This window comes from Nipponia nippon, unplaced genomic scaffold (assembly GCF_047370975.1).
Source record: "Nipponia nippon isolate SJK-2023a ecotype South Korea unplaced genomic scaffold, ASM4737097v1 scaffold_7, whole genome shotgun sequence".
Classification (NCBI taxonomy): Eukaryota; Metazoa; Chordata; class Aves; order Pelecaniformes; family Threskiornithidae; genus Nipponia; species Nipponia nippon.
This window is the reverse complement of record NW_028262391.1, coordinates 17,594,188-17,620,517: the sequence shown is the minus strand read 5'-3', so window position 1 is coordinate 17,620,517 and position 26,330 is coordinate 17,594,188. Positions and strand designations below refer to the sequence as shown.

Below are 26,330 nucleotides of genomic sequence, written 5' to 3'. Positions count from 1 at the left end.
TCTCTTGCTGATTTATATGCTGTAGAGAAGAGGAAAGCACAGTAAAAAGTAAATAGAGATATTGGAAGAAGAGTGGAAGGTGCAGTACTGTACCTGTGAAATAGTCCCCTCCTGGTCATGTGGCAGTGATGCCCAAATATCAAACATGTTATTACCATTAATAAGTCCATCTGGATCTATTTAGTTTCCTTCCCTTATAATTTTATTACCAGTTAAAGGCATCGTAGCAGGGTCTGAACTGAAATGAGGCATTTTTCGTGCCGCATAGACTACTAGTGTATAGCGATAGCTCCCTTACAATTTAAAACATTAAAATATTTCTTTTTTCACATGAGCAGAGACTGCTGGCCTGCTCATTTTAGCTGATGTTGAACTTAATTTGAGAAGCTCAGGCTTAATTACACAAGGACTAATCTAGTTTTGATTTACAATGGAATATTATCAGGAATCATGATTAATCATAGTTGTAAAAGTGAATCTACCCTCTGTAATATGTTGTTAGAGGAGTGGCAGAAGCAGATGAAGAATATAATAAATCAAAATGCTACATAATTCACTTCCAAGCCTAACTCTTCTATCTTTTCTCAAATGTATTAATACTCCTGAAAAAGTAGAACTTAATGACTTCGGTAGAATTCTTTGCAGAGTAAGGTATACTCAAATGCTAATCGACAATGTGCTTGCCTGACCTTAATTGCTTTTTTCAGACTTTGAAATTCATGGTGATTATGTCAGTAAAACTCAGTAAAGAAAGCAGTAAATGTTTGGTGCATTTGGTAATGGTAAGATAGAAAACAAAACTAACCCCAAATTTGTTGTTTTCCACATCTGAGTGTGGGATGCTGTGGTGAGTGAAGCCCGGTTTTCCCCATGATCGACTAGAACCTGATGCTATACCAGAATATTGCTGCTGATCTTGTGTAGGCAATAAACATCTTCCTCCAAACTCAAATTTAGTGCCGTGCTTACTCATATCAGAAACGTGCCTCTCTTCTGGTAGTCATTGTCTTTTCTGTTTATCACTACGTACAGTATGATCAGTTTATAGTAAATACGAATGTTATTGGTAACTGAGCACAAATCTTAGTGCATGTTAAAAAGTACAATTACACAGAAAATCCACATATCCTAAGTGTTCTGTGAAGTGTGAAGCTGCTGGCAGTGTGAGAGGCTGTCAGTCTTTATTGCTCTACTTGCAGATGATGCCATTTACTTTTTTATAATGTTTTAAAGATGTTTTTCTCTACAAAATACAGTGTTTTTTTGAAAACAGTTAAAAATTACTTTTCTGAGTATTTTAACATTTGCATTTTAGAAGTTTTCAATACTACTATTTTCAGTTCTCTGCTGCCAGATTGTACTGGAAAGCTAATGTGTGAGTTCTCACGTTCAGTTGTTGGCTGCAGGCTACTTTCTGCTCCTAGTTCTGTGGAGAATGAAATTTGACTGGAGAAAACGAGGACAGAAAAGTTGAAGAATAAGATACATTTTAGAAGATTTTTAATTCTATACTTTATATGATGAAAAATAAAAGCAAAAATGGAGCCCAGAAACTAGATAACTAATGATACGAAGCTATTTTTCATGCTGTTATCTAGTTGGCCACCTGCTAGCTTTGCTGGAGTGATCTACATATACGTTGTACATGACTAACGATTGTAGGTGAGCAGGCGGTCTGAAAGCCAGTTTCTAATGGATGTATGTCATCATCTCTCACTACAATTTAGCTGGTATTAACTGACATTTTCAATGGCAGCTTTTAGCAGAAGGATTGAATGGATATAGAAATGAACTACTGTGTTGCTCTCTAGAGAGATGGAATTATATAGGCATAAATGAGGCACCCTGATGTGGAGTACTCCTGATGAGAAAGCTTGAAATGTGGCACACTGTATTTTACTTGTTATCTGGCTAAATAGATCAGTGTCCACCAAGGCTGTCAATCAAGAACTTTTATCCATAAAAATTTGGAATAGGTTTTTGTATAAAAAGCAGGAAAATGAAGGGAAAAAAATATGCTGACTTTCTAATTTTAGAAAACTATTTCATAATTGGCATTGGGGTTCTGTGTTTCTTTTACTGAACAAATATTCTTAGCTTATAAGTGAGTTTTTACTAACTAGCATCAGAAAGTCAAGTGGAGGTATTTCTAGCTTGTGCGAGTCCAAAAATACAGAATCCAGCTGAGATTTTAACAGTTCAGGGTATGATGCACAAATCAGAGTAGAACATTACTCCCTCTTCTGGATTTTTTTTTTTTTTAATTCTACAATGTTAACCAGAGTTAAAAATCAATAAAATCTGAATTTGGAAAATAAAGTACTCAAATATCAGGCTGGAATACATATGAAAAGGTTTGTGGAATTAAAGTCTCCTTAGTCTCACATTTCGAAGTAAAACTGTTCCTGAAGTTAAAGGAATTGCCAAAGACCATGTCTGATTTGAGTGTCAGTACTAACGCCTTCAAAGTTGGATATTTATTTGCTGGTATGTAAGCATACTGTCAGGAATACTATAGGTGCCTCTAAAACAACACAAGATAAACCATGGTATTCCTAAATTGTTATGGAGGTGCAGACAGATGGGGGACTATGTGTCGAAAGACTGGCTTCCTGGGTGGTAGGTTTATTAGAATAGGTCCAAGTTAATTAGAATAGGTCCAGAGCACAGTGAAATTGATGAGAATACATCCATTTGCTTCATCAGCTTTGAAGAGATTATCTTGAGTTTTAAGATAATGACTTCTTTGTGATAGATGTGGCTTTTTCTAGGGATAGATGACTTTGTCAGTTGTTAAATGTGGACAGGAAAAATACCAAAATAGCACTTACCTGAAAACATCATCATGTGCTGAAAGTTCCTGGGAATCTTTTGTTTTCTACCCAAATTCAAAAGGAAAGTAAGTGGGTATATGTTGCAAGCTCTTGCTACAAAAACTGCCACCTAAAATGTAAGATGTTGAGGAAAATGGTGGAGGAACTACTGACAAAAACAGAGTTAACTTAAACTCAATATTTCTCCAAAGTTATTTTAAAAGTGTAATTAAAATGAACATGAGATTATCTTCCTTCATATTTTACATGTCAGATCCTTCTGGTTCCAATTTCATTATGCAACTGTGCAGTGGCAGAGATTGTCTTCCCCAGACATCCTGGTTTTATATTCATCATTATATATCCCACTTCAATCACTCTACTTGTACTCATCACATTTATATTACATGTGACTTCATCTTCAGTCCTTCAGTAAAATGCCCATCATCAATTGCAGAGATGGCATTATCTCCTTGAGCTGCAATTTGCAAAGAATAAGTGTGCTTTTGGACTTGATTACTTTCTTATTTCCGGACAATTTGTATTGTCTATATCCATCATTCTTTGCTTTTTTTTTTTTTTTTTTTCTTTGGAGATTTTTTGAAAGGAGCTCTTTATTACTCCTCTGTGGAATGATCACAAAAGTTGCCTTAATTAGAAACGTGAGGCTATTTCCAATTAAAAAAAAAAAAAGACGGAGCTCCTTATACATGCTTTTAGCAGGTTCCATCCTCCCCTTGTCTTGTGACGTTTAGGGCTCAATTATGGTACTCAGCCTGAGACATGCTGTGGACTGTGGACAGATGAAGTACTTAAGTGGCAATGTCTGTATGCATCACATCTGCTGGGCCAAGAGCTGCTTGAAGCCCCTATGGGCTTGGGAGAACATGCATTAGCAGTGGTTGCTTCACAAGCCCTGTGCTCAGCCGTCCAGTGCAACCCTGTTGCAGTCTGTTGGTCCCTGCAGTGCTCTGCAGCATAGTTCCCATCTGGGGTGCTGAGCGCTGCTCTTGCATTCAACTGTCTTCTCATGCTAGGAGTGCTGGGCGCAGTATTGCACTTGCCTTGTGGTGGTGGTGGGGCGCAATAGGCTCTTGGGGTCCTCTCTGCCATCTAACCCAACCTGTGGCCAAGGGAGCTGTGATGCAGTTCTTATTATTCATTTGGAAATTAGATATAAAAATTACTGCAAGTAAACAGTATGATCCCAACTTGCAAAGCTATTACAGTTCATCAAAAAGTGATAAGCAAAGGGCTGTTGCTCTGAGCCAAAAAAATCATTGTGTAAACTGTCAGTGTGAAAAGAATCGATACCACTGTACAAGTAAGCAACAGATTTGTTGAGAAACCATGGCAGAATTAGAGACACAGATTCTTTTTTTTACCAGTCTCTTAGGCATGTGATGGTGTAAATAAATCTACGTACACTAGAGATATCAAATTCAAAGAAGGAAAGATCTGAGGAATGCAGAACTGTTTGCTTTTTAAGGACTTACTATCATTTAAGTAGCTTTGGGGAAGTTCTGCTTATGGCACATATCCGTCTGGAGGCAGCTCTACAGTTTGTGGATCTGCACTGGCTCTGGACAAGAGAAAAGATTTTGTGTGCCTGTACCTGTCCCCACAGATGTGTCCCAATACGCATCTCAGTTTCCCACCCCGCTTGTAAACCAGTGGCAAAAGTTCCCCAGCTGATTTAAAGCTATTTGCCTTGTAGCAGATCTGCAAAACAGCAACTGTCAAAAGACTATGCGCTTACATGCATTGAGCCAGTTACTGAGATACATGTAATAAAGATGATTGGCTTTGGACTTGACAAAAACCTGATTTTTAGTATTTAAGGAACCGATTGGTTTGCTTGTTAACTTTTTTCCACATGGAGCACACATTCTTTATATATATATATATATATAAAATATACGTATACATGTACATAGGTATATACTTTAAAGCAAAGGATACAAATGCACCAAATATAAAAAGAGGATTGAAGATATGATTTTGAAACGTGAATAGTGCGAGTCCCATGTAACAGAAGATGACATTCTCCGCCAAAAAATTCATGAACTCGAACAACTTAAACGGGAGAGAAAGAACATCATTACGACTCATGTCTGTAACTAACTACTGTTTATCGCCAGGTTCTCTTAGAATACAGAACTGTTTAGATGAAAGGAACAGAAATTGCACCTATTTTAAGGGTGGATTTTAAAATAATCTAATTTATTATACAGTACACTTGGTGTCTTTTAGCTTTAAAAATCATAGTTGCTTGCATATTTTTCTGATTTGTGTATGAAAGCTTGACGTAGGCAACTGATAAAATACATAAACAGCAAGTAAGTTATCCAAGCTTCAATGCAAACTGCAAGGAAGCGGAGGGAATTTAGCTTCACTCATGTTTACACAGGTGAGCCTGGGAAATGGCTCCTGCTTACACAAGTGGCTATCCATAATACAGTACTGGGTATGGGTATACTAACGCCAAGAGAGAAAAAAAGAATCCTAAATGGACTTTTAAGAAACCTGTGCCTGTAAAATATAACATGATCTTTTTGTTACCATGAATATTATCCTGCACGTGAAAACTTTTATTGCACGCTATGGACATCAATATCAATTACTCATTTCAAACCAAACTATTTAAGATATCATTTAAATGTATTATAAAATAAGCCTAAAGTACATGATTATGGTAGGATTTCTTCTGTGAAAAAACAAGCAAAGCCAAAATATTCATTTGCCTTGAGGGGATGTTCTTGATTGCATTTGCAGATGATTATATAAAAACTAATAAAATAAATTTTCATATTTATCCACATCTGGAAAAAATCGATCATTGCTGCCAAATAACTACAGAGGAGAGAAAAAGAGGTCTTTTCACTTCTGAAGTCACTTTTGGGCTCAGGAGACTATGCTAACAAATCCTGATGCAGAATTAGGGCCGAAGATTGTCAATCTGTCTACAACCAGTCATACATCACTATCTGGAATGTTACTATGGAGATATTTTATTCATCCTCAGCGGGCTTATGTATTTTTTGTAATATGTTTTTGCTTCTAAAAATAAATATCCAATAACAGTCACTAAGATCTAACAAAGGAAAAATGAGAGCTGTCAGAATCATTATTTAAAACAAATTTCAGAGGCAAAATGGCATAAAACCCAGTAGCATATGGGAAGATATTTTGGACCCCATGGCAGCACCATCAATTACCTCAAGCACACATTCCATAGCCCTCACTTTGTGCTGCAATGGTGAACAACAAGAAAACAAACACAAGAAATGTTTGCAAGTTAGTAGACTTAAATTATTTAAATTAAACTTAAATGAGAGAAACCAGTTGGCAAAAAACCTCAAAGTATGGTATCTTGTGACCCATAGAAATTATTATGATAAATCTTTGTATTTCCATTTTGGGAGCAAACATGATCCCACTTCTCTGTGGAATGTTATCTGACACATTTTTCTAATGCTTTACATAATGTATCAGGAGTGTCATGACAGGATCTACGTATATATATATATAATATATATATATATTTGCATATATATAAAAATCTTCTGAGGGAAGGGGGCTGCTATGAGGAGCCACAACCATGTACTTTAGTTGTTGGGATAAGATAAAGGTGCTCCAGAGGTTTTAAAGCTGAATGATATTTCACTCTTCATTTACAAAATCTCATTCAAGTCTTAAAGAAATGTAAAGTAGATTACTATTGATGCATTTTAGAAACAGATTCTGAAACTAAAGTTTCTCTCTTGTATTCTCCAAACTTTTTGTTGACATGCATTTTTTGAAGGAAAACAGATTTTGCTATATCATTGCTTTTGCTGTATACTCTTTCTCAATAATCTTCAAGAGTAAATTCAAGGTTTTACTCTTGCCTGAAGTGCTTTTGTGACATTACTGCTTTTAAACTTCTCACCCCTTGTCTCCTAGCAATCTGGTCAAGATGCAGTCTTTATGGGTTTCTTGTAAATTCAGTTTAGTGCACCTTTTACATTTCCCTATAACTCTACCACCTTTTCTGGCTACATGCGTCCTCTTTCTTCCTACTTCAGTGCAGCATCAAACCTCCAGAATCATTTCAGTATGTGATTCTTAAAAAGCAAAATCCCGAGCTCTTGACTGTGTGTTTCCAATCAACATGAACAATATATACTTCCTTTGCTCACCAGGCCAATGTTTCCCGTGCTGCCAGCATAGGCCTATTAGTCTTCTCAGCCTATATTTACAGTGTATGTAACACTTTTTAGCCACGTCATCCATGTCAGATACATGCAACACTGTAATCTATTGCAGTTCTTGAATCATATTGCTGGACATCAACTGGTTTGTTTGCAAGACCAAATATGATCCAAATACTTTTTATTTTGTGAATTTTGTTGCTGAACTGTGCTGGGTTTTTTTCCCTTCTTATCTCTAGTTTCCTTGTATTTTGATCTTCTACTATCATAGCACTGCTTGCTTGCTAGAAGATTAAATCCAGACTAGTTTCCTGCCTTTGTATAGCAAAAATCCAGGTGGTATTTCAATAGCTACTTTAGAGTAGGCTCCTTCCTATTCCAGGCACAGCCATGATACGGTCTCTTATGAAAGATTCAGCTCCTTAGAATGGTAAAACTACCTCGTTAGCTTCATTCAGTCTTCTGTATTCCCCATATAGTTTGCTCTCTCTTTTTAGAAGTATATCACTCATATAACACATTTATTCATGGAGTGCAACCTATTCAAATTTCTCACTTTGAGTTAACAAAAAAAATAAGATTTGAAAATATCAAGTGCTTCAGAACTCGTTATTGTCATAAAAGAAGTGATATCTGAATGCCTTTTCCTGGAACACGACGGTTGTGGATATAACGTAAAACTTATCCACTGTCCTCCAGACTTCAGTTTTATTCCTGTGTTCAGCATAGTGTTTTTAGTGTTTCTTCAGTGTCTGTGTTTTGTTCAACAGTAATACAGAGGCCATGGAGATAGTCCATTAAGCACTTAACTGTCAGTGCTGTGCAGCATAAATCCCCTCAGAACAAAACAATTTATTCTAAAGAGATCTTCTGAAAACCATGTTAAGAAACAGCTCCCATAGAAGCATTTTCCCAAATTGTCATACCTTTCACACAAATGTTTGTCACTATTTTAAAGATGAGATGTCAAGACCTTTTGATGAGAAGCAGAAGAATAGGAGGAATAGGTTTTCATTGGGAATTTATTATTTCCTGGGACACCCAAGGCGTTCCAAGAAGAGTTGCACCATATACATTAGCGTCAAAAAACATCCTTTTTTCTGTGAGTGGCCATAAGCCAGGTCCATGCTAGGGTTCATGGTCTGCTTAAATGCCACTCAAAAATTTCCTTTATTTTGAATAGATGTACTTGCAAGTGGGATTACTTGCATTAAAAAAAAAAAGAAAAAAAAAAAGTTAGGATTAAAACCCTAGATATTAGATCCTTGAAGTATTTTGTCTATAACCATAAATTCCCTTCCCTTGCCTCCTGCACTAGACAACTAACCTCTTTCTACTCTAAATGAAATTGTCATTAAAGTGCTCATATGCTGCCATTAGTTTCCCCAAGGCTACCAGAAAATTATACTAGAAACCATTTTAATACACACATAGTAATAAGACATTTTTTCTGTATTAAACTAAAAAACCTCATTTGTAATGTGCCATTTCTACCTCTCCATGAAGTCTATAAATCTGCTTATAGCTTTAAAGTAAGAGTTGTAATAAATCACCAGTGTCAACACATTGCAGAGTAGAGTATTAATTACAAAAACACTGGTTCAGAACCAATCCAGGCACTTGGTTTATGTGTTTAGCTCAGTGAGTTACTGAAACTGATATTTGCTTTGCTTATTTTCTCTGTAAAAAGTGGATATTACAAAAGATTTATATTAAAAATGTCTATTAAATTGACATAATATTTATGTATTTAAAAACACATCATTCACCAAGTATACTTAGTTTTTCTATTACTCTCAGCCATTGTAAGCACTAAGAGGGGTGTGCAAAAAATCAGTTTTAATTTGGGACATTCTTCTGGAAAGTACCACTTGCAGTTCAGTTCTCACTGGCAGAGGAAGGGATCAATCCAGGTTATCTACACCTTAAGCCTTGCTGTAACCACTAAGTTTATTTTATACCGATGTTTTATTTTAACTCAAGTGGAAAAATTTGTATGATATAAAAGCTGTGTTAGTTTTATCTTTTGAGCAAGATGAGGAAAGCGCCGTCTTTTTTCTTCTCCTTCCTTCCCTCCACCCCCACAGTTAAGTTTAAGCCAATTAGAGAAACGAGCTATGCCAAAATGGGTTTTGCAGCTTAATCCATGTTATAGAACTGCTTAAATTTTCACTGAGTGTTAGAGAGATTATCTAGGTAAGTAACTAGTGCACCTGGGAGACGGGACACACTAAGTTCCAAACTCAGCTGCAATAAAAATAGAGTTCTTTAAAGGAGCATCGAAAGGAGAAAATGAACATATTCTATGGCACAGTCCCTTGTAGTTGGGGAGATGGAAAATGTTAGATTTCTCAAATCTTAATATTTTAAACAGCATTTTTCATCTCAGGGGAATAAAGTTAGTATGAGAGTACTGGGTAAGAGCAGAATTACGAACAGCATTCTTTCATCTCAAGGGAATAATGTTAGTTATGAGGGTATCCGGTAAAAGCTGAATTACATCCACAACTTATTTCCAGCAAAATTCAGTGAATTTGACTCACTGATGGCAATATTACATTCTTTCACTTGATTTAATACCTGCTGAAACAATGTCATCCACCTCTTGCAGGTGCCTGCAAGCCTTCTCTAGTTGCATTGATTTTGCTAGCAACATGGGGGAATGCCACCTGTCTAGGGGTTACATCTTACAGTGATATATTCTTGCAGGACATCAAAATAGGGAGAGTTTCAATAGTCCAACAGCAGCTAGGAAGCTAGGATGTAAAATTGATTATACTTTTTAAGAGAGATTTGAAGGTGACAGAGAGCTATTAAAATCCCAAGCAGTCAATGTTAAGCGATGGTTATAAAATTTATTATATTTGAATAATCCTATTTAATTAGAACACAGCTATCAAAAATGTCCCATGAAGTCAAGGATATTGATAAATCAATAGTTGATGAAAATTGCTTTTCCCTAACTATTTTGAATTAAAATGCACTGAGAATTGAGACTACCATAATTTTTCTGAGATTGTAGAAGCCTTTATTATAGCCTAATTGCTTTATTTATTTTTTTCTTTTGATTAGAGGTTTCAAAATCAGAAAAAGAAGGTTTCAATTTGAACCTCTTGCCTGAAATTCTTTATACAGCTACAATGAATCTTCACAGCATAGTGATATAATGCTCATTTCTAGAATAACATGTTTAGATGAAAGAATCAGCAGAAGTAACTCAAATTCATGAAAGAATATAAACTTGTTTATGGTGCTAATTTTGATATCCGAGCATATTTGACTGTAAACTTACAAACACACTAGCAGAGAGAGATTCTTACAAGATCTTTTATGTCCGGGGGCAAAATTCTGGCCTCTTTTATCAGTAGGCTTTGCTACTGGATTCAGTGAATTTCACCCCAACAGATTTATGGAAGGCACACAATAACTTTCTATTTCCCTATAGAGCTGGGAGGTTTAAAATATTTGTAAGGCCTGAGGAAGAACTAGGAAAGTAAAAGGAAAAAGAAACAGAGAAAACAGCAGCACCAAGGGAGAGGAAAGGCCAGCAATATTTTGCATTTACATGGCATGGCTTGTTCTTTCTGGCATAACCTACACACCACCACCAAAGTTCAGCTTGGGAGAAGGTGGATAAACTACTGGCACAGAACACACTTCTGACTAGCAACAGTAAAGAAAAAATGTTGGCCCCAGACATCAAGAGAAATAATTTCTATTATTAAAAATGCCACAGGTCTTGAACTGCTTTACTGGACAAAAGAAGTTTAAACCAAAAATGTTGAAAATTAGGTTGCTACATTAGAATCTTTTTCTTGTTCTAAGCTACTTGGAACAATGAAAATCAGAAGGAGAATGACTTAAAAGTGAAACATTCAGAACTTCTAAAAAGGTTTGACCTCAGGGGTGAATGGAAGCTTGGTTTGGTTTGTATTTACAATGAATCTGTCAACATCATTAATTACAGGATTCAAATTAACTCTCAGAAAGAGCTCTGTTATTCGATTTTATCAATTAATTGACAAGTAAGTGACTGTTCAAAATCTGAGATTCAATATACTCATTTCTTATATGTGTAAGGCATGGAGAGCAGTAGAAACTTTGGTGTGTGCTTGTGGCATAGCCAGATTCAGAGCCTCATGAGAATTTATATGTTGTCTTCAACAGACTTTGGATCTAGCTGGAGAAAAATTAATTATTTTATCGTTAGGCTTGCTAAGTTGCCTAGGAAAGGGGGTTTCTGCAAGCTTTGTTGTTTTTTTTCAAACGTGGATCAGTTTGTAAGAGAGGGAACCTTTTTACATCACTATTTCCCTTTCCTGCAGCACAACCAACTTTCGGTATTGTACATCAGGCATTAAGTTGTACCTAAAAATAACCTAAGAATGACACCTTAATAGAAGGTATCAGCAAAACAGAGAGGATGATGCTGTTGCTTCTACAGCTTGTCATCTAAGTTATTATTTGGTTCACAAACTAGAAACAACCGTTTTCAAAGTGCTTATTTATCTTAAATTCCTGAACTGAGATGTTGCAGGCACAAAGGAAGGAGGAATCATCAGTGCTCTGTTGTATCAAGATAATATGCTTGGGGATTACTGCAGTTAAAGCTGTCTACATTTACTTTGGCAATACTGTATTATTCTGCAAGTATTAAGGAAGGGTTCTGCTCAAGATGGGGCATTACAGAGTGTAGCTGGAAACTTGTTTGAAGGGATAGAAAGAACTTTTGACTGGTCAGCAATTAATGGTGGTACTAGAATCACTGTGTTTAGGGATGAATTTGGAAATTTTGGGGAACATTGATGGCTGTTCCATTCACTGATAGAGGAATAATTATGGTAATGGAAAATGAAGAGGCCAGGAACAGCCTGCGCTGTCTAGCATTAAGCTAGTATTCTTATAAAGCTGAAATCAGAGAATAAACTGTGTGTAGAAGAAAAAGAATTTGAAAAGCTACAAAATAATAATAACATCAATAAAAATGAAGCTTAAATTTATGACCTATTCTGAACACCTTGAAAGATACTTTCTAGAAAGGCATTTTTCTGTGGCGGTAAATCACCAGTCAGGTGGAAGCAGGGACATCAAGAGCTATATGGAACATTGGTTAAAAAAATAAGCAAAAGAAAGAAACCTTTTGTGGCTTTGCCAAAGCCAATTTCAGCTAACAAAGGAGACTTAGATGCTTTAAAACATGACTGTTCTTCTTCTGGTCAAAGAAAGAGAGTAATGTTATCAATGTAATCTAGTTGTCTTTAAAATTGCAATGAACTAATACGTCTTTTGTGTTTCTGCATTTATGTTAGAATTAGAGGAACTGCTGCTGATTTTTCAAAAGTAAAACACAAAATCAATCTCATCTTCCTCATCTTCCTCTTTTCACCCCCTCACGTGTTTTTTTTCTTTTTTTTTTTTCTGTGACTTGCCATCGCAGTCCTAACCTCAAGCGATCAATTCAATTTCTAAGGACGACAAATGCAATTTATTCCATTTCAATTTGCTGAGAGGAAATATTCTCTAATGTTAATTCCTGAAGTGAGTTCATAAAAACAATTTCCTTCCTTGCCAAGTTTTGGGTGTTGGAAAGAAATTCAGTTAGTCTCTGACATATTAGGAACTAGTAACCAATATGAAGGCCTTTAACCTATCAGGAAGAAAACAAGAAAGGATTCTTATGAAGTCTGTGGTGTCTTTTCTTCATGCTTTCCAGCAAGAATCAAGACTGCAAAAAATTATCTGATGCTCATGAGTATAAGATTTCCATTTCACTGCAAATCCAATGTGCTACAGGACAAATACTTTTCTTTGCACCTGTTCTATAGAACGTATATTGCAGCTTCTATCTACCCATATTGATGCTTCCCTTTACAGTCTGTAAAACTAATTCTGTGGAAAAATGCTGTAGAACTGTAAATCAGGAAAGAGTCTATTTTACCTTAATCCAGAAAACAGTAGCAGTATTCGCATGTGTTTTTCTGATGACATGCTGTTTTGTTTTTATTCAGTGCCTAATCTAAGATAAAAGAGTGTTTACTAAACAGTTTCTCTACTTTCTGTGCCACAGTTATTTGTTTGGGGTTTTCCATATATATACTGTTTTGTTATATGTCTGTTTATAGAGGCTGGAGGGGAACAGACACAAGACCTTACCTCTTTCTAACCTAGGAAGAGCATCTTCCCTCTGAGAACTGTTCTTGCTTTAACTGGTGTTGAATAGCGTGAGATGCTGATGATATTAAGCTCCAGTTATTATTCTTAAAGACCTATTACTGATGAGCCAACTTTTAACTACATTACCTTGGCAGAATGCTACCCTATAGTTATATTTGGCAGTATTGTTTACAATTACTCTGCAGATTCTAGTACCAGTTTCTGAAGCAGGATACTGGATTGGTAGGTCCACTGATCTGTTCTTATATGTTTAGGGTGGGAATTTGGCGAATTCTTTTGTTTCATTTCTACAATCATCTTTAAACAGCTTCCCTGCCTCTTGAGGTAGGCTACTATTCAAGAATTGATGATTCATTTGGACAACAAGACTGAGAAATGTGAATAGCAGCTACCTTTTTGTGTGTCGCGTTTTTTTCTTAAGTATTGGAGTACATGACTTTTCTCATCTAACAGTCCTCTACGCTTAACGATATAATCTAGAGTGCAGACTGTATGGAGATGAGATAAATGAGACATAGAATGTGAAGGGGTTTTGCTTGAACATTAAGTGTGAAAGGCCCAGTGTCTTAAATACAGAAAATGTCAGATACTTGTTGGTGGCATACTTTTTGAAAAGAGTACAAAGGACCATCTTGTGGATAAAGCACAAGAAAGCTGTCCTCAAGTTGGCTTCGAAGTGACTGCAACCTTGGTACTTCCACTGTGAGTAAATAATTGCCTGTGGTGAAGGGCTGTCTAACACCCTCTACATGTATCTGTGAAATACATCAAAAAATTGCAGATGAAAGATAATTGAAGAAAACAAACTTAGAGGAAATTATCAGTGCTGTTTATATGTGCCTTTTACATAGCACAGAGTGTATGTGTGCACATGTGTGTACGTGTCTGCATACGCTAATAGTATGTGTAAAGGCCAATGGAGATGAATACGTAGTATTAAGCACAAGTAGGGCAGAGATTAATAATGTCCAAACTACAAAAGCTACATCAGTTGGATGTTAGGCTGTAAAGACTGAAAAGTGAAATCTTGCCCTCAAAGTAAGTGTACACAAACCCAAAGTGAGCCCATGGCTATTTGAATTTGAATGATAGTTTCATAATTAATTTCAACGGGCAGGTTTGCATCTGGCTATAATGTGACTCTGGCTGAAACCAACAGAATAGAAGCTGTTGGAAAAAGTATTGTAAAGATCTCCAGCGTTTTCAGGTCTACTAAATTACTAGTGGTCTCCTTGGTGATGTTTTACTAATCCCACAATTGATATCAGCCAAAAAAAACCCCCAACTCCCCCCCCCCCCCCAAAAAAAAAAAAAAGCACAGTAAACCAAGCAGAAATTAAAAATCCTAAACGAAGATACACCTTCAACTGCACTTGAATGTGAGAGCTCAGGTCACTTTATTTTACATAAAATTAAGTATCTGTAGTGAAAAGATATATCTAGTCATTCTTTAATGCACCTTAAAAATAACTTCTGATAAGAATCTGCAGGAAAGCAGGAGGTGGGTGTTCTAGGGAAGTATCATCTGGCACCTCATACAGAGAAATGTTTTTTCAAGAAAAGTATTAGTTGCCACATGAGTGTGTGCTTCTGAGGGTGCTGAGCGTCTGTCTGGAATTCTCAAACGCTTGGAACTGTTCTCAAGTTCACTGGAGGCAAAGGGTGGTCAACACCCCCCTAGATTAGTGTGACTGAAGCAGAATTAGAAGTCAAAAGCTTGAAATAGATGCTCAAACTTGCATGCTTTTTTCATTATTTTAGGTGAATGAAAGTAGATAGGTACCAAAACATGTGGAAATACAGGGCATTTATTTGAATCCTAGTCATGATTTAGACATTTAATCTGGAAGATTTTGACAAAGGGCTTTTAAGCCCTTAATTATTTCCACAGATGACACCATGAGAAAGAGATGAGCTCTAGTCAGTTGTTTAGTATTTCTTGCACTGTGCGACCATTTTGTACAAATGTCTCTTTTGAAGGTAGAAAATCCATTAATCGTGTAATGGAAACACAGCTGTGCAGTCACTAAAAAGATGGGATGCTGGCAAGAGCTTTAGAATATTATAGTGCCTTATTTACATGTATTTATTTTCTTCTTGCAGCTTATTGTGCGAGAATTTTAGTGTTAGTTACATACTTATAAAAAGTTTTGACCAAGGCTTTTGTGAATTTTTTTAGCTGATATGGAATTTTGCAGATGATATCCCTAGAAAGAGAATTGTGAGGGATCAGCAGTCATGCAAGAATCATGTAAGTTAAAAAGGAGAGATATATAAAACATGTTTCAGATTGCAAGAACGGATCTCTGTAAGCAGCGGTTTGGTAATGTCAGAAATCACATAACAGCTCAGATTCCTTAAGGCCTCCCGTTGCCCCAAGTCTCTCTGGGCAGGGGCAAAAGCATTGCCGTTTGCAGGGGAAGCAGGGGCCTCAAAACATGAATAAAGCTGCTAGCTCCAAAACCATGCGGACTTCTTTCGGCGAGGTCAGCACACATCTGTGACAAAATGCTTGATGCTCTATAAAGACCACCATGTAACCTACCTAACCATGCAAGAAACGGCTATCTTAATTTCTTCACCAAACACAGTGTCCCCACAGTCAGAGCAATTATGAACATATTGATACATACTCATGCAAGTGTAAGGCGATAGAGGGTTATAACAACAGAACCTATTAATAATACCCTCAACATTAAAAACTATGTAAACCTATGTGCTTAATAATTTTACTGCGTTGCAATTTAATTGCATTCCGATTTAGCAGTATAATGTCCTATGCATAAAAATACAAAACAGATGATGTTTTCTAGAGGTTCGTTCCATAACTGGAGAATTTATTGATAAGTCCTGTACTAAAATCACTTAACACAATAATGTGAAGTGTCAGTGTTTCAGACAAAGAAGTCAGAGAAAATTGTTACTATTAGGACATAACTATATTTTAAGAAAGAATCTGAGTGTTTTTACTTATATTATCATTATATTTGGAACCTCTTCATTTATAGCATAAGCCAAATCTCATTAAAGTCAAAGGGCTTTGGTTCATGACATAAAACTCTATTAAATTACTTTACCTGTATGAAAAATGAAGAAAGGCTTAAATGAAGAATCCTACCTTTATTTTTTATCTCTGTCACAAATTCTCAGATGAGAGTTGTGACTGACTACATGTTTAAGGGAATGTTGTAACTGTCAACATTTACAAAACACAAAATTGAATAAGATATAATTTAAACTAAAGGTAACCATATATAGTCTAAGTATGTGATGTTAAACTGCACTCTGCTCTGTTTCAGCGCTACATGTTGATGCAAGAATATATTCACAGCCCAGGATTAGATTGGCTTTTGTTTGCTTTTTCTCCCTATGCATTCCGCAGTTGCAGTGATGAGGAGGGTGGCAATAATTAGGAAGGGATTGGATTTAACAGCCTACATACTTAGAGGAAATTCTCTTCACAAAACTAGATGCGCTTTACAGAGGTGGAGTACGAGGCTGGATATTTACATGGACGCAGACTTAAAAACTAGGGATAAGTGCTAGCTACCCACAGTAAGGAGAAACGTTTCAGAGGTCACTCTTGAAACCTCTTGTGAGAAGACTGAGAGATACACAATAACATGATCCGGATAGTTGTATAAACCAGCTTTTTGATTCTGCAGGAGCTTACATAGCCCCATACAGTTTGACTCCACTGCACAGATGAAGACATGTGAGAGTCTCATTTGTGATTCAGGGCACCTTTCAAAGAAACTACAGCATGTGTTTCAGTTTGGAATTTCATTACATATTTCTCCATATGCCGATGAGATTTTGGCCTATAGGTTTTAATTCCAATTGGTATATGTTAGCTAACTGCTGGCATCTGCTACTGTGCTGCAGAGAGTAAACTATAACCTTAACAATCAAAGAACTTTATTAATATTTAAAGAAAATGTTTAATGTTTAAACAGATTATAAAAACTTTAATGAAGCTATTTGGTAACTAGTTTGCATATGGCATTATGCTCCTTAGCCTACCAGCATCAGAAATGACATCATTTTTCAAAAAGATGGGCTTCTCTCTAGAAATAGTGCTTTCACTACCGTTCTGGGTTTCTTCAGGGTATGAATTATATTTGAGCATGTATATTTGCCAGTTCCTGTGCTTAAGCAAAATGAAGGAAAATTGTTTTCCTTTGTTTTTCAAGAGAAGATCTCTTTTTCATAGGTCCAAAATACTATTTTTATTCAGGGGTGTGTAAGATACTAGAATATGGTATTTTTTACAAAAAGCTGATGATAAAGGGGCACATGCTTGATGGGAACTAATGAGGCCAGAGTAAATCTGCACATTCTCAGTTAAGGAATCCCTAAAGCAGGTATACAAAAACAGAGGAAAAATGGAGATTAAAGAATGAAGGATAGAACTGAATATTCTAATGAGATTTCTGTTTGTAGATACCCAATATATTCAGTATTATGGATAGGATAGCAGCTAATTTATGATATAAATCATAAATTATGCAGCTAATTACTGATATACTGTAGTTATAAAGTCTACCGTTATCAGTTTACTTGTAGCAATGTTTCCTAGCTGTTTACCATCCATCAAGCAGCTCACAGCTAAAAGAGAGGAAACAATTACAGCATTTCCGCATAAATTTAAGGGGAGCTGCACGTAAAGAGACTGCCGATTAACATTCTTTTAGTATGGTTAAGTAATCAGGAACATCAGTCAGATAATGAGGGATTTTGTTAAGAAATTCAGATTGAAAGACATGGTACTATAATTCCTCTTGCAGAAATCAAGATTTTCTTGTGTTGTTATGATTCTTCTTGTTAAACCCTTACAGTAAGCAGCTTTAGCTTTCTTTATAGCATTATACTATTCTACAGGGTTCCATAAGATCTCATGGTACATCTGGTCAAACAATGCATCTGGCACATTTCCAATCTTCAGCTTTTTCTGCTAAACACAGAAAATAGCTGTGTAGAGAACTGGAATTCATTGTACACTTCCTGTCAATTGCAATCCATTTTAAAGGTAATAATTATTATAAGCATTATGCATGTGGTGCATATTCAATTAGAAATAAGAAGGCAATTTATAAACGAGGGCAGCCTGTTCGTAACAGACCCAGTGGCTCTGTAGAGATGCATTGAGTTAGCAAGCTATGACGGTCCAGCTCGGGAATACATGGCTTGGCCAGCATGCCTGTGACGCAGCTGGAGCTCATTAGTGCCTCAGGAGGGAAACATGGAAGTTATAAGCAGAAGTGCAGGACAAGAATGAGGGGTTGCTTCTCTTTAGGGCACTTAGGCTAGAGCTGTAATGATAGCTCATATCTGGAGACGTGAGCTTTTGGACTTTTAGAAGGGTCTAAACTGTGAATTCTGTTGTTTTCAATATAAGTTAGATGTCTCAAAGTTAGCAGAAAGTTCTACCTACAATTTCAGGTATGTACTCTTAACAGCTATATGCTAAATGCAGCATAAGCCATTCTTCTTGTAACCCTGTGCTTATAACCTTTTTATGTCTGTATCATTTTCTTCTCTCAGAAAGAAAAAGAACAGGGGTATTTCTATGTCCTCCCTGATCGTTTTGAACAGCTGCAAAACTAAGATTTTGCTATAGGCCTTGTCTCAAAAAAAAAAAAAAAAAGAAAAAAGAAATCTGGGTAAAATATAAGAAAATAAGAGCAAGGTTTTTCCCTAATGTAACTCACTTCCAGTGTTTACTTTAAGCAAAACTGGCTAAAACAAGGGCAATAATATTCCAATACAAATAAAACTCCCCAAATGCTATTTTCTTTTCTTATTCCTGTTATCAGAAGTAGCTCCTTCTTCAGCCCTTTCTGCTGACCACTGTAAGTTGGTCACCTGGACTCTTTCCTGAGCAGCACTGCCTGAAGCCCCAGTCTATTGCTTTTGAGTCTGAACTTGCAGGGGTTCAAGGAGGTTGGAAATCAGGGTTTTTTTTCTTCAGCTGCAGAAAGGGAACCATGAGAGAGAAGATAGTGCCCATCAGAGCTAAGTTAGATGCTCAGTCACCACTTAAATGGAAGAAAGTACTTCATGCAGGCAACCTGTTTAATTCTAACTAAGACTTTGGACTTTATCGAATCCTTTAGGCAAGGACCTCTTGTATACTTTTTGAAGAGTACCAGATCTGAGTGCCATGTATTAATTAAAACGAATTTCCAGTTTACCCTCAGATAGAGTATTAGCCATCAAACATGTCGTCTTATACCAGACAGCCAATGGTACTATATACCTCAGAAGATAATGAAAAAAACATTCTAGTATGAAATTTTCCTGCAGGCACTGTGACTGTGGTATGCTGAAAGAACAGATTCCTCCTGCACAGCACATATGCAAAGACTGATTAGAATCTGGTACTGGTTGTAATCTTATTTAAAAGATAACTTTTTTCCCCTCAGTCTTTTTCTCTGTCAATCATTTATGTGGAAACACCTCTTGCAGTGCCTTAAAGGTCATTTTTTCCTAAGTAGAGTTCCTGAACAAATCACAACAACAGCTGCCAATTAGGCTGCTCATTTCAAAAGGATGAGAATTATGTTTTGTGGTGGTTGCTGCTTTGCTAATTATTGAGGACATTTTGCTGTAAGTAGGGTTTTCCTCAGTCTAGAAATACTCTTGAATTTTTTAAAAGTCAAGATTGAATTGTAAGAGCCATTATATCCTGACATTTGTGTGGCCTTTTCTTCCTAGAAGTGTAAACTAATTATCTATAAAGAATCCAGTGTCTGATAACAGAAAATAGTAGGCATTAACCAGAGATAAATTAACATAGGCTGTGTGCTTTAGAAGTAAGCACAGCTCTAATTGTTTGGTCTCTTAAACACTCATACAAATAGCAGGACCAAAGCTACAGGACACACACATGTCCTGTGTGACTGTGGAGGGTTTAAGATAGGGGCACTAAACCCATTTCTGTTTGTGCTGATGCTCTCTATGATTTCAGAGGGCTGCTTCTCCCAAATACAATATCAGAGCTAGGTATCTGGAGTGGGACCCCTCGCAACCAGCAGATTGATGCAGTTTTGGCAGTACTAGTACATAGCCATCTCTACTCAGCTGCTCCCCTTCTCTCACAGAAAGATAAAAACAGTAGCTGCAGTTCCTGGCAGCAAACTCAGGAGAAAACATTCTGCTACTGGAGCAGAATTTGCAGCATATTATTTCTTTTCTTACAAAAGGAGCTGATGAAAGAATCCTATAAGATAGTTGTTGTATCATGTATGTAGAGAAAGGAGATCTGTTGTTTCAGTTCTGAGTGTAGGTCTGCTTGTAACTTGTTTATACGGTAGTTAGGCCGGCAGAAAAGCAGTAGAATGACTAGATCACAGTGATGGTGCTTCATTTGGATATAGTGAGCCAAAACCTGACTTCAGCCACCTCTTTGCCTTTAGTCCAACAATGCTCTTTTTACTAAACGCTGTCTGATTGCTGTTCAGGAATCACTCCTTTGATTAATTCCACTCCCCCCCCCCCTTCAGTAGATTTGGACATCTCCACTGCCGTACTTTACTTTTTAAGTTATGCTCTTCAGTTCCGATTTGCTTCAGAAGTGAGTCTATAATTATGGATGGAACAGCATCAAGTCTAAAGTCCGTACTGAGGCTATTCGATGACATATCAGGGTCAAGAGACTATAATGATTTGATTTACAGTTTTTGAGGAATTAAAAAAAAATACGTTTCATGACTGTTTTGTCAGCCTGTTTCAATTAATATGATTAATTAGCATTAAATTAGTATGCTTATAAACACAACACTTTTACACCAAACTCAATTTATGATCCAGCAATCAGCTGATTGATCCCTAGCCTGTTTCATTGTTGGAAAATGTATATCATAAATGACCTAAGCACATTATGAAAATGTAATGTATTTTCAAGGGATTTCCAGGAGGTATTAGTTGCTTCTCTGCAAAGTGATGACTTTCAATAATCAGAGATAATCAAGTCTGCTTCATAGTGTGGGGATTCAAATTTGAAGCAATCAGTACTATGCCCATCAGTGAGCAAAGCCCAAAGACTAGTCTGAACTTTCAGTTCTTCAGTGTAAGTTAATTTGCTCAAGCAGTCCTAGTAAGACTACATGCTTTGGTAAAGTCACTCAGAAGTTATGCGGCACTGAGTTCTCTTGTTTTACCTTTACCCCATTCTCAAGCTTGTGTAAAGCCTTGGAGGTGAAGGGCTGCTGAAATCTTAATGTGGCATCTTGTGCATACAGTGCAGCTGAACAAGCAGGCTGGAAGCTTTTGTCTATAAGGCAGGTGTTCTCCAATGAGTTTGCTATCAGAACCAGCAAAAAATGTGAGTAGCTGTTTAACTAGTAACGTGGTTAAAAAGGCTATTACATCTGATTTGGGAAAGCAACCTTCACGAGCTTGTTAGACAACTATTTCAGAGGTGACTATGCAAAGAAGGGTTAGACTGGTGGAATGAATGGAGATGGGCAGGGCAGCATGTGACATAACCCCTTGCTGGCTGGACATGCTTTCCTGTGCCTTCTAGTAATTCCCTGACTCTGCTTCCATAGGAGATGCATTTCAGAATTCCCTTTTCAGAATTTATAACTTGCTGGCACTGTATTTTGTCTGAAAGCAGAATTCTCCATACCCTTGCACACTTAACCAAAGAGAGGTATTGCCCTGTTCCCTGGTCTCTTTGTTGTGGCTGTTCCCTGGAGTTAAAAGAACATACCCAGAAAATGCTATAACTCATAAATACGATGGATAACATTTATAGCCATCAGAGAAAGTGAGAAGCTTCTCTTAATACTCCACCACTAGGAAACTGTGGTGGTCTTAGCTTGGTATTTGAGTGAAACTGATAGAGAGCAGAGAGAAAAAAATAGCAAGGAACATCATCTCTTCCGTAGAAAACACAGCATTGTCCGCGCATCCCTTTCTAGAGCTGACGTGTAGGGATTTACAGTCTGTCCACTTTCAACAAACCAGTAATTTCTATTTATCTAGCAACACCCTGCCCAGTCATGGATTTACTTGTAGCTGAGCAAATCAACCCAACCGAACGGTACATCAGAAGAACCTAATGTAAAACCTGAACTATAGCGTCCCAAGATTTAGAAGCAACTGTTGTTTGCCTGCAGCATAACGTGAGGTTATACTAGCAGCTGTAAATAATTCTAGCGAAAGCTTCACAGAATCAAATAGCTTTCGATCAGGTCCTAGCAGTTTCATCTTCTCCTTCACTAAAGATGTATTGGATAAATTAAACTTTAAATGTATGAAACTCAGGAGCACTCTGTTTGACCTAGCCTTGTTGCCACGGATGGCAGTGCCAATTTTAATGTTAAAATCACCATGACCATAGTCAGGCCAATGATGATAACTTAAAAATACTGCCATAAAACATCACTGATGTTAAAAACAAACAATAAAAACACACAGAGAGAATGTTTATAAATACTTCATGAGAACCGGGATTATGAAAACTCTCCAAAGCCTGCATTTTCACTAAATCTTTGTTATCTCACTTTTCTTACGTGTTAAAATAATCCATTGTTTGTGACAAGATTTGTGTTAATTTACACTTTCAGATTCTGTAAGCTTCAGATGCTTGAAATCTAATATTTTGTCTTTCATAGAATGTTAAACGGTGATTGACTGGATAATAAAGGATACATGGCATCTTTAAACAGGCATTCTTAATAGAGGTTCTTAAATTCTCATTTAAGAACTGTAGATAAGTTTTCATTTTATATCAATATCTGAAGAAAATCATACAGCCTTTTTTTTTTTCTTATGTATTCTTTTACAGCAAATGATGAGGTATTATGAGAAATGCAGAACTCGGCATCGTGGCCAGAAACACCACCTCTATCATTGTATACTGAATTTTACCATCAAGCTATGAAATTTTAACAGTTAGTAAAAAATGTAAAGAAAATTATGCAAAGCAGTAGAGAAAAAAGCATTTGTTTAAAAACAGCTAACACAATTTCACAATCTGATTTACAGTTTTAAATCTAATTTCCATGTTTTTTGTTAGCTTTAGCCTTAACTCACTGTTTTGTCAGTGTACATTACAGTTCACCAGTCCTTACTGAAAGGTCTATCATATTGTAACAAAAGAGAGAGACTGCCTTGGAATAATTCTATAAATGAACTGAAAAGCCCTTGCTTTTGGCCAGTAATGAGCAATAAAAATGACTTAGATTGGGAGCGAAGCCATCTGTCTGAGCAACAATATTCATTTAAAATGCACTGAAGTCATATATGATTATGAGAATGCCAAGTGTGTGGCTTAGTAAATTCTCTGGAAGAGAATTCTTGGGGGGAGAGAAAGAAAGAGGCATGCAGGTCTTGCTGAAAACAGCTACATATGAAAGGGTAATCTTTGGATTAGAAAATAAATTAGAAGAATTCAAAGGAATTTAACAACAATTTTTGAACCATATCGTAAGGGAGGCTGAGGATTAAGAGCTTATGGGAGAAGAGAAAACAGAATAGAAGGGGTGCATAAAACTCATAGCGCCATAGAGAAACACATAATCCCTTTTCTGTGTGTTCAAGGGTAGATTCAGTTTATTTTCACTATTTTGTTTTGCACTGTTGAATGAGAGGGAATGAAAGAGTAAACATGGACAAAACCAGTATGCATTTAAACTAAATGTTAGTGAATTCTGTAGCTGAAAACATTCATATGTAATTAAAAACACCATGGCCTTTCTTTTTCTCTTTCTCTCTCTGAGGCTGTGCATCACTAAATCACGTGGATGAATCCCTGAAAAATCCTTGTATTCAAATCTTAACAGTTATATGCAAGGGTAGTAATGGCATATGCAATTCAGTATTTCTGCAAAATAGAAACAATTCTATAGCAGATATAAATGTTATTCCCTTACGATACAGTTATCAGAGAAAGGTTCTCTTCTCTGCTGGAATACTTTTTGAAAACATCATCCTCTGCTGGTATGAAGAAATGCAATTGAGAAGACTTATCCTGTTCAATAGCTAACATTTTATTCTGGAAGTACTGATCAGAAACTTTTCTGTAATTTAAAATCTGAGAGAGTCTGACAGTTGAACTGACAGTGTGGCCAGTATTTTTTCCATCAAACTGTTTTTGATAGAAAATTGGATTTTAGATTAAATTGAGATGTGCAAGAAATGATGAAATTTTCTACGTAAATTTTCCGATGCTTAAAACAGAGGAATTGCTGAAAAAGGTACCAGATTGCATCATGAAAAATATAGTCTTGGACTATATGTTTCCATTTTGTTCTAGGAGATAGATTTTCTACAACCTGGGGCTCTTGGGACATAAGAGTCAACATTAAAAAGGAAGAAAACTGCATTTTAATGACTTCTCACAGGATCTAGGTAGTGGCGAGGTAGTCTAAAATTACTCCTTGTGCTGGAAAGTATTTTGAATATTGCAATGCCATATATCTAGTACTGAGAACAGCCCCAAGTTTTAAAAAATAATTACAATTGTGCTAGTCACCTGTTCAAACAAAAACCAGATGGCCAAATTTCTCTAAACTCTGAACAACACAATGGAAAAAAATCACTATCTTTCTAATTATGTCAGATTTTTAATGAGGCAGAAATGAAACGATGTCATTGCTCAAGTCTGTGTGCCAGACTGCAGTTTATACAGTCCCTTTGCAAAAATCCACATGGATCCAATCTCTCAGACGACTTCTCTCTTATTTACCAGAGTTCTTTGATTTCCTTAACTTCGTAGCATTCTTGTATGGAAGCTAGTGTAAACTGTTATCTCCTTACCCTTCATCTCATTGACTGACATTTCGGGTCTCTTGGGAAGAACACATTCTTATATTTTTTGCTTATCCAGAGAATTGTTACTGTTTTCCTGTCAAAATCTCCAGTTTTCCTCTAGTGAAGACATAAGCTTCTACCTTTGCATTAATGAAATCCCATCCAGCTACATTCCAGTACCTCTGTCTATTCCTTATACTAGTTGAAGACACAAAGTCAGTTATTTCCATGCCCTACCTGTTTAGTTCTCATTTTGGAATCTGGTGACAGATTGCTGTAGGTATAATGGGCCTGTGTGACTCCACAGAAAAGGACTGCAACAATACCTGAAATTCAGAGAAAAATCAGAGTTAGCTGCTTCTGTTTTCTTTCTTAGGTTTGTCAAAGGGCTGCATAAAAAAGCTAATTAGACTGTTAACAGCATTTTATAACAAAAGAACTTTAAGATATGTTTTATAAGAGCATCTTTCAAACAAACTAGAATTTTGTTTCTTTGCTAAAAATCATGAAGGTCTTGAATCTTCTGCTTGGTCCGTCACACATCCGTAGCATTTCCACTGTTGTGTATTTGGCCCAAAACTGTAGAAAATTTGTTTGAATTAATACATGGTAACATCTGACCATAATCTGACTGACAGTTAGGCAAGATTAACATACTTGTAATATGAAGGACTTCAGACTATTTTGACTATTTTGGCAGAGACTGAATAGGAAAAGAAAAAATAATTTTATTACATTTAAATGGTTTGAGAGCACTTGGTACTGAATGACTGCAACAGGGGACAGTCATTTCAATCTGTCCCTGAATGTTAGCCTTATCATAAGCAGAGCGTAACAATGTGCAAGGTGGACGACAACATATTGCTTAAAGATGATGCTCTGGCAGGTGCAAACTGCATTGCCCAGAATGACGAGGTCCGTGACCGTAGTCATGTGGCCGTAATTATACTTCCCAGCCTGTGGAAGGTCTTGAGGAGCAGGGCAGCAGGTTTGTCAGGAATAATAATAAATTTGTATTATAGAGATATTTCTTAGTTTGAATACTTCCTCCCTGGCCCTGGTCCTAACTCACTAGGATCATTGAGTAACGTCACTGTAATGCAGTATTATAATTAAAGTAGCTGATAATATTGTAACTGTAATATCTCGTCAGCCCTGGACACAGATAAGGCAGAAGGAACCCACACAGGGAGAAAATAGAAAACCAAAAATAAGTGTCCACCAGTAACCATATGTAAATGCCCATGGAGGAAGAGAGCTCTGTGCTTTTCTTAAACTTGGGGCATGTCTACATAGATAATTATTTATGTAACAGCTCAGGGCTTGTTCACATCCATTCCAATCATCATTCCCCTGAAAACCTCCACACACATTTCCCGAAGCACGC

The 26,330-nt window shown here is 36.6% G+C and overlaps 1 protein-coding gene across 1 annotated transcript in view; it reads right to left on the bottom strand.

Moving 5' to 3' along the window:
- SLC9A9 (solute carrier family 9 member A9) overlaps positions 1-26,330 on the bottom strand; it is a 211,681-nt gene that overhangs the window by 91,314 nt on the left and 94,037 nt on the right. The window contains exons 9-11 of the mRNA XM_087740326.1: positions 25,181-25,269; positions 4,776-4,889; positions 2,832-2,943 (exon numbers count right to left, since the gene is read on the bottom strand). Coding sequence (XP_087596452.1) covers positions 2,832-2,943; positions 4,776-4,889; positions 25,181-25,269 — 315 coding nt within the window. The remainder of the gene's footprint in view (positions 1-2,831; positions 2,944-4,775; positions 4,890-25,180; positions 25,270-26,330) is intronic.